The sequence below is a fragment of the Pyrus communis genome, chromosome 9, assembly GCF_041283825.1.
Source record: "Pyrus communis isolate YQ-2024b chromosome 9, ASM4128382v1, whole genome shotgun sequence".
NCBI lineage: Eukaryota > Viridiplantae > Streptophyta > Magnoliopsida > Rosales > Rosaceae > Pyrus > Pyrus communis.
Window position 1 is genome coordinate 23,620,429 of NC_142573.1, and position 8,780 is coordinate 23,629,208.

Below are 8,780 nucleotides of genomic sequence, written 5' to 3' on the forward strand. Positions count from 1 at the left end.
TATCGCCCTCAGAAAAACGATATCAATAGTTAGGTCGACCTCTTTGTTTCATGGTAAAGCAATTTAAACATTTCGAAGTAATAAGATATTACAATTAAATAAATAAAGGTATAAAAAATCCTCCATTTTTTGTTTTTCTTAGAAAATCCAGCATTCTGACAAAATTTTTGTTCACATCGTATGGAGTTGGGGCTCGTGATTCTTCAATCAATCATAAAGTAATTGTGACTGTTTTCCTTGTTTTTGTTTTCACTCGTGGATAGAACTTTTACTATCAAATCAACTATGAACTGGCCCAGAAAGATTTTCTTTTAATGCTTACGATGTCCTTAACATATCCCCAGAAGGACCATTCCTTGAAATATGCCATCTTGATCTTCAAAATACTGAAAATGTCCAAAAACGTCAATCTTGGAAAGCTGCATGCTGGGCCTTCTTTTCTTCGCCACAATCAAACAATTTTTAATTAAATTATAACATTTTGATATAATTATCTTGAAAGACTCATCAATCCACTCCAATTGAAATTACTCCAAAATTCCTTCATTTGATTACTTTTCGCCAAAAGTAGATTTCCATGTCGATGAGGGATTTGGATGGGGGAATATGAAATCACTTTCAATGAAAGCACCATTTGTTGGAATCAATTTCGTGCACATTCATGGGGGGAGGCAAAATCCAGTCAAACTAGTCCATGATCTTTAATGAGGGGAGAATGGGGTGTTGGAAATTATATATTGTAATATATAATTTTAATAATTGAATGAAAAATAGTGTTAACAATATTTCTTAGAAAAGTTATGTTATTTAGGTGCCTTCCCTTGTCAAATGATGTATACTTATAGATGAAAAGTTACATCTCTTTAACAAGAAGTACTTGAGTTCTATATAAACTCATGAAACCATTATCATTAATATAGAAAATTATAGTTAATTTTTTCTCTTGAGAAGTAGGGTTTGCCCACTCTGTTTCTCTTGTTCTTCGTTTGTCAAATTCCGAGTCGTATCTTGAGAGTACGGAATATATAAAGTTCGTTAGAGTCTGAAGATTGAAGTGTTTTGACTTCGGATTGTAGATTGTTAAATCCTAGGAGATGGACGCCTACTAAACTACAAGCACAAAAGAAGGGGCGAAATTCTGTCTTTAGGACATTGCATTTATACAAGCCTCAATCTCCAAGTTTGTCAGGTTTTCTAACTTTTTCTCTAGTTGTTTATATTAATCTTATACATAATTGATGTTGTGAATTCTTGATGATTATTATCGTTGAAATTCTTTTGTTATTTTTATATTTTCTAATATTGCTCCAACAATATAAAGATAGAAACTTTTTCTCTTGCATTGTTAGAGAATACGAGTCTAATTAATAGAAGTTAAAATCAATAAGATTGAATGTAGCTCTAAACACTAAGAAGAACAAACTCTGATCTTTCTTTGAAAGATTTGTGGGGCGGAGTTTTATATGCATATTGATATATATATTAGTAGAATTATATCTGTATGTTGTCATACTAGTGTTAGTTGCATCATACGTTTTTGAACTTCTAATTTATATATACTAGAAGATGTCTTTCACTTTTCATGACAGTTATTTGTGTGTTTTCATTGTTTGCATATGTATGTTATGGCATACATGAGTATATGTATATCTCTTGGTCCAGGTTATTGTCAATATAAAATAAATATGCCATGCGTATGAGATTAATAAATAAAATAAAAAATAAAAAATGAAAAATATATCTGCATTTGATAGTGAAAGGGTATGATGTTTTTGACTAGTTCCCACCACATTAAAATTTGAATTTCTCATATGGAATGATGGTCAGAGTGTTCTTTATGGAGAAATTAACAAAAGAATGAGTATTTGTTGATGAGTCTGGCATCATATCATAATGCACGCTGCTTGTTGTATATTCAGTATACAAAATAGAGAAAGATCAAGTGCCAATGAAGGGACTGGTGGTGAATTGAAGAAACATTGGAATTGATACAATGATCAGTATGCAAACTAGTGGTGCTGTTTGGGGTAAAATGAAGTTCCAAATTTTTGGAAAACTATTTTTCCTTGTGTCGGTTATATGCCTGTTGTGTTTTGTCGTCTGCCGTATCTCTAGAGATGGCATCCTTTCATACCCAAAATGAATAAAGGGAAAGGGATACCCTCTTTGCTAAACGTTGGAAGGGCATCATGACTTCCACCACCGTAGTTAAATTAAGAAAGTTATGAGGCAATTTGGATATAGGTTTTCTTTCAGATTTTGCAATCTGAAAGTTACAACTCTATATGAAGGGGTGTAAATCATGATAAGTGTCAATGGAAATCAATTACATGGTATTTGTTCCAACCAATTGGTTAAGACTGACGAAGCATGAACGATGATTTTTCCCAAATATATTCATGAAACAAATGCAGAGCAATTCGATGTTTGGTTATGTATTTCCTAAAGAAATATTAGTGGATTAAAATGATATGCCTTGTGAATGTTAGCGTTGGATTTGAATGCAACCATGTTTTAAGGATTTCCTTTTATTACTACCAAAAATGTCTATCCTCTTTTACCGAATTGTGTCTTTGGGGTAGTTGAAACGATGCACCTCTTGGCATCATTTGATGAAAAGGCATTGGAATTTGGTTTAGAAGATAGATATACAAAAAGGCCATGATTGAGAGAAGATTAAGTCTTGAAATTATTTAAACGAGGAACTACATCAGTGTTTGGATAGTCAACGTGTGGACCTCAATAAAAGTGGACATACTTTCATGCTGCTCTAAAGAAGTGTGCATTTCCGAGAAGAGGGAAATGTCAAGGCAACCAATAAGTTAAAGTGTGGGGGTCTTTCGTAAAAGGAATGATGAGACATTGAAAAAGAGGCTTATTGAGTAAGCATGCACAATTGAATTAGACAAGGTCATGCTTATTAAGTAAGCATATGAAATTGAATTTACATAGCCATTGGGTTCCGTTATTCATAGCTCAGAGCATCCACATGTACTAGATGAATTCAATGATGTTAACTAATTGAATTTTTAACAATATGAAGTCAAAGTACATAAATGGAAATATATGCGGTTACATAAGGAAATCAATCCTCAATTAGAGGTGTACTAGATATGAAGCATATTGACTTCATATATTGTGATGGTTTGTCGAATAGTACAAAGTAGAATGTCTAAATTGAAAATAGTAATTTTAGATAAAAGAGATAATAAGCAATATATTTTATGATAAACAATTTTTAAGGTATGAAGAGGTTAGAGACCTTCTTACAAATATCTTAAATGTGGGGGAGTATGCCCAAGTGTTAGCAAATTACTTACTAAAGTCCCAACGTGTACAGTTGAGGACTTGACATTGTAAACAAACTATTCTTGTATGAAATATAATCATCAGATGGATTGTGTACACCGTTAAAGATAGTCAACTTAAGTGGTACCAATTATTAAAGGTTTGACTTGAAACTAAGTTGATCATCGAGGGGAATGAGGCTAAAGCCAACAAAACTAATGAATTAGCCGGCTGGAAACCTAACTTTGTTGATTGGAGATTCCATGGTCTAAGTTCAATAGGCAAACTGGTTGGGTATGATTCAAAGAAGTTAACACACTATATACCTCATTCCTATGGTGGAAGAAGTGTGTTGTCTACAGAAGTTTTAGGGTGTATATTTATATTTAATGACAGTGATATCTTAAAAATAAGAGGAATAAAGCAACTATTTTTAATCAGTGGTCCCCTATATGAGAGTAGAAGTGGGTAGCTTATATGAGTATGAGATGACTGAATTCTCTAAAGCTCTCATGAATCCGAGAATTGTTCAAAACCAAAATGAACACAACCGTATGAATCATAATATATTAGGATTAGTCATGTGTGTTGCTTATTATCTCGGTTTACTGCTGCGGTGAATAGTTCAAAATCTTCCACATCCACTTTGTTACCAAGTAAACCCGATTAGTATTCACTAGGGTAGGTTCAAGTCCAAAAGACACATCTCCCAATGCATCTCTTGTCCGCATGTATTCTCAAATTCTTCCTCATTGTTCATTCACACTAGTACAAAAAACACTTTGCGCGACGCAGGTCCTTCGTCGCGCAAAACTTAGCTCAACGCACCTTCGTCGCCCTTGTCCTTTTCCTTTTTCTTTCCTTTTCCTTTTGCTTTCTTTTGCATTGCCCTTGTGCTTGATGAAGCATACTGAACCAATTGTGTTTGTTCTAAGTTTTCGCAAATTGCTCAGTCAACTTTATTTCAACTTTATATCATATAAGGCTATGAGATAATTCAATTGTTTTGTGACTCTCTGCTTGTGGTTTCTCTATTATATTTATAGAGAGAGGGAGTATAGACTTCAAACTTTTAATTAAGGAAAAAAATATACATTGCAATTTGCAAGGTTTGTTTTTGTCCAGCACAACATTTAAAGAATGCAGTAGCACAACATTTAAGGAAACAAACAATCTGAGTCTCAAATGCTGATCATTGCTTGCAGTTTCAAATGCAGCAGCACAACGTTGCTGATTAAATGTCCCAAATGCTGATCATTGCTTGCAGTTTCCTCCACCAGCTTCTCAACCACAGTACCTTTCTACATTACCAGGTCCCTCACATTCTCGTTGTATATGACTTAATACTCCACATGTTTTCTGGCTTAAGATTGCAAAGAACACACTCTCCAGTTCTGCCACGGAACAATTAATATTTCATCTATTTAATATATGCAAGCAGAATTACCGCCAATGAGAGGTTTAATTACTGCTCCACCAAACTCTGAACAAACACCAAGTCCATATACAGCTGCCTGAAAAACAAAAGTAAAACAAAAACCACTTAACGCTAATGAGGAAAAGCAACCTGATACATATTGAAACAGTTCGTTGATATCAGACCTGTCGAACATCAGGGTTTTCGTCATTGCAAGCCTCCAACAGAAAAGGAAGAAATGTGTCATAATATCTGATCCAACCAAATCAGAACCAATGAGTATAGAATGACAAGAATTACTTAAAGTAAAACCTGAGGTTCTATTTAGAAAAACTTACTTTACAGCTGCTTCACGACACTGCTCTGCAACTTCATCAAAGATGCATATTGCAATCCTTCTCTCTTCAGGTGTTTTATCCTTGGCCTGTGTTTAGGACCCAAAATGAATAATATAATTCAAAAGACAAACAAATTAGCTCAAACATAATGGCTGACAAAAAAATTAACATTCTTCTTCCACAGGGTGAAGATTTCTAGGGAGTGATCAAGCAAATATAAACAACTAAAATCCTAAAATTGGAACCGAAAGAAAGGCTGCACCCGTGAGACGTAACTTACCCACATAGGCGTTAAATACGATGCTAGCTCATCAAAGAAAGGCAAGAAAGTGGCTTTAAACGTTTTAATCAAAGTTCCAATGATCTCTCCCACCTGGAACAATTAAAAGAAGTGTTGAAGAGAACCAGGACAAAGTCCCACACTATATAAACGATGGCCTACAAATTAAAAAATCAACAATATTATTGACGAGCTACCTAAGGATTGTGGTAAAAAAACTCACTTGATCAAAAACTTCTTCCTCTTGTTCGTTTTCCTCTTTAATCAGCTCCTGTTCCTCAGCATCAAAGTCTTCTGCTTTGGTCCTTTCTGCTCTCTCTCTTTTTCTACTGGAGCTGGCAGTGATCACCTGCTTTATCTCCTCCACAATGGATCTGGCTTTCATCTAAAAGTGGTCCAGATGTCTGAAAGCAAAGATACAAGGCGCATGTATGGGGCCATACTCAAGAAATGATACGATATAAAAATGAAAACGCCACAACAATTTTTTTGTTTTGTGAACAAAGCAAAAACAAATTTTTTGTTTTTTGAACAGAGTGAAGTATGATTAATTCAACAAAAATTTACTCCCAAAGCATTTGGCTCATTTGTTGTTTCCATGCAAACTGAAATGAAGGATTGGACACTACAAAACAATTAATTCGTACTACACTGACTGAAATTTTAGATCTTTACAATCTTCCTTAAAATATTGCTTTTGCTTTTATTTTTTTTATGGTAATTTAAAAAATTTCCTATCCATGAGGATTAAAAGCTCCTTTGCACCATTAATAGATTCCGTAAATCTTCATAGAGGGCATGATATGATATGCTATAAACTGTAAAGATGAAGGGATTGTTCATAAATTTCGAAAGAGTGTCCTGTTTGTCCACCATTCTTGTTTCATATATCGAAGTAGACAGCTATTTTAAAATGTCAGTTTTGATTTATCAGTAGTCCAGTGATCATTTCGTTTAATTCAGATTGTTTGTTCATGTAATGGTATTCGACAGGTACATTTTCTTGTGGGACACTAATATCTGTCATATGTGTGATTTAGAGTGCTTAAGTAAGTTGTATAATGTTTATATCCATTATTTGTGCCTTTTGTGAATAAGCTTTTAGCTGTTTAGTGGTTGCTTAGTTTTATTTGTTTCTGTGCATTATGTGTTCTAGGGCCTTAAGTATGTCATGCTATTGTTTTTTGTTTAATTCAGTTACGCAAACTCAAAAGAGCCGATTATTTGCAATCACCTTAATTTACCAAACTTTTTCAAATGAATTTAATTTATGATGATTTGAAGTAAACGTCATTTTAATTTCCATTGTTGGTAGATTCGCACAAGACATGTATGCTTGTATTAGGCTATAAAATGAAAAGTTTTCCCTTCGTTCAATTTCACGTTTTTGCTCACGTTTTAATCTCTCTTCCTTGCGTTGCCTCTCACACATCAACGTCTCTTTTCTTTTCATCTCTCACGTTTTTCCATTTCCTTGTTTTATAAACAGAAAAATCAAAATATCATCATATTAATTGCTATATATGCTTCTGAAAAAATTGTTTAGGACTTAAAAATAGAACCTTTCTCCTCAGAATTTCTTGTTTCTCCAGCTCCTTGCGGATCCGCAACTCATGAGCTTCAACTTCTTTAGCGATTCTCGCTTCTTCACCTACAAGATGCAACTACTTAAGTCCTTGGTTGACAAAATATACTATACTAAAGTTAACTAAACAAGTATACCTTGCGTTTCCTCTCAATTCTCAGGATAGAGTCATTAATTTGGCCTTCAGATAATACGTTAGAGTTTTCTAGTGCAGCTGCAACAACAGGGGGATCACTAAACTGAGTATTTACCCTCACGTCAGAGAAGGAGTCCCTTTGTGCTACACTGCCATCATCAATAGGAGATCAAAATTTTCAATATATTGGGAATTTATCAAACTGAGTATTTACCCTCAATCATATATGCATGATAAGAACAAAAAAGATCAAAATTTTCAATATATTTGGTAATATTAACAAAAATTTCAATACAATCATATATATAAAAAAAATGAATGAATAACATAGATGTTTTTAAATCACCTGAGTGTGATCAGGTGGCTACGGAGGTCTGCAGGTGAGGAATGGAGGTCTGCAGGTGAGGAAGAGGGGAAGGCAGCTACGGAGCTTTTGACTTGGGTTAGAACACTGGACAGAAAGACAAAAAGGGATATTTTCGTGTTCACTTTGCGCGACGTAGTGAACCTGCGTCGCGCAAAGTTGGAAAAAAGGGGTAAAATATCCATAGTTTGGCAACAAATCTTGCGCGACGCATAACTACGTCGCGCAAAACAGGTTTGCGCGACGCACATACACCTAGGTCGCGCAAAGTCCCCTTTTTTTTTTTTTTTTTTTTTTTTTTTTTTTTTTTTTTACCCGTTTTGCTTATAAGTACAAAATAAATAAATTAAAATCTACTTAGTAAATACATATACCATTGAATTTGATAGGAAACACATTATCCGAAATTAGTTTCAATGATCCAACCGTCAAACTTATTTGTATATACTTGGAGATCCCATACACCAAATATCACAAAAAACAAACATGCAGAGATTAAGTAATGAGACAAACCTTTTCGACGGCTATAAACGAAAAATCACGATTTAACGGTTATATTAACTCCGATTTTGATGATTTTTGACAACTACACTCATTGACCCTACATGAATACAACAAACTGGTTCGATTTTCAATTTAAAATATTTACAAAAATGGATACCACAAAATATTATGTTATACTTAATGACAATATAAATAAACTTCAAGCGTTAGTGAATCTATTGTTTTGATGGGATACGCATTGTACAAAACTAGTTTCAACGATCCAACCGTCAAACTTGTTTGTATATGCATTGGGATCGCATACGCCAAAAATCGCAAAAAAAAACGTGTAGAGATCAAATAACGGGACAAACCTTTTCGACGGCTATAAACGAAAAATCATGATTTAACGGTTATATTAACTCCGATTTTGTTGATTTTTTACAGCTACACTCATTGACCCTATATGAATACAACAAACTCATTCGATCGTCCATTTAAAATATTTACACAAGTGGATACCACAAAATATTATGTTATACTTAATGAAAGTTTAAATAAATTTCAAGTGTTAGTGAATCTAATGTTTTGATGGGATACGCATTGTACAAAACTAGTTTCAACGATCCAACCGTCAAACTTGTTTGTATATGCTTTGAGATCGCATACGCCAAAAATTGTAAAAAACAAGCGTGTAGAGATTAAACAACGGGACAAACCTTTTCGACGGCTATAAACGAAAACTTACGATTTAACGGTTATATTAACTCCGATTTTGATGATTTTTTACAGTTGCATTGTTTAACCCTATATGAATATAATGAACTAATTCGATCGTCAATTTAAAACATTTACACAAGTTGATACCACAAAAGAAAAAGGCAATGCA

General features: G+C 33.8%; 1 protein-coding gene across 1 annotated transcript; it reads right to left on the reverse strand.

The window, feature by feature from the left end:
• Positions 1-4,344: 4,344 nt before the first annotated feature.
• On the reverse strand, positions 4,345-7,489 carry LOC148694435 (uncharacterized). The gene is made up of 8 exons (XM_088700410.1): positions 7,391-7,489; positions 7,046-7,193; positions 6,886-6,974; positions 5,547-5,727; positions 5,324-5,416; positions 5,044-5,129; positions 4,891-4,957; positions 4,345-4,802 (listed from the first exon to the last, which is right to left on the reverse strand). The coding sequence occupies exons 4-8, from the start codon at positions 5,706-5,708 to the stop codon at positions 4,713-4,715; spliced, it is 498 nt and encodes a 165-aa protein (XP_088556536.1). The 5' UTR covers positions 5,709-5,727; positions 6,886-6,974; positions 7,046-7,193; positions 7,391-7,489; the 3' UTR covers positions 4,345-4,712.
• Positions 7,490-8,780: the final 1,291 nt, after the last annotated feature.

Excerpts from the sequence above, each read along its gene's own strand:
- LOC148694435 (XM_088700410.1), bottom strand. The coding sequence starts at position 5,708 with ATGAAAGCCAGATCCATTGTGGAGGAGATAAAGCAGGTGATCACTGCC. Across the intron at positions 5,417-5,546 it reads AGGAAGAAGTTTTTGATCAA|GTGGGAGAGATCATTGGAAC; the intron begins GTGAGTTTTTTT and ends TAATTGTTCCAG. Across the intron at positions 4,958-5,043 it reads TGTCGTGAAGCAGCTGTAAA|ATATTATGACACATTTCTTC; the intron begins GTAAGTTTTTCT and ends TGGTTGGATCAG.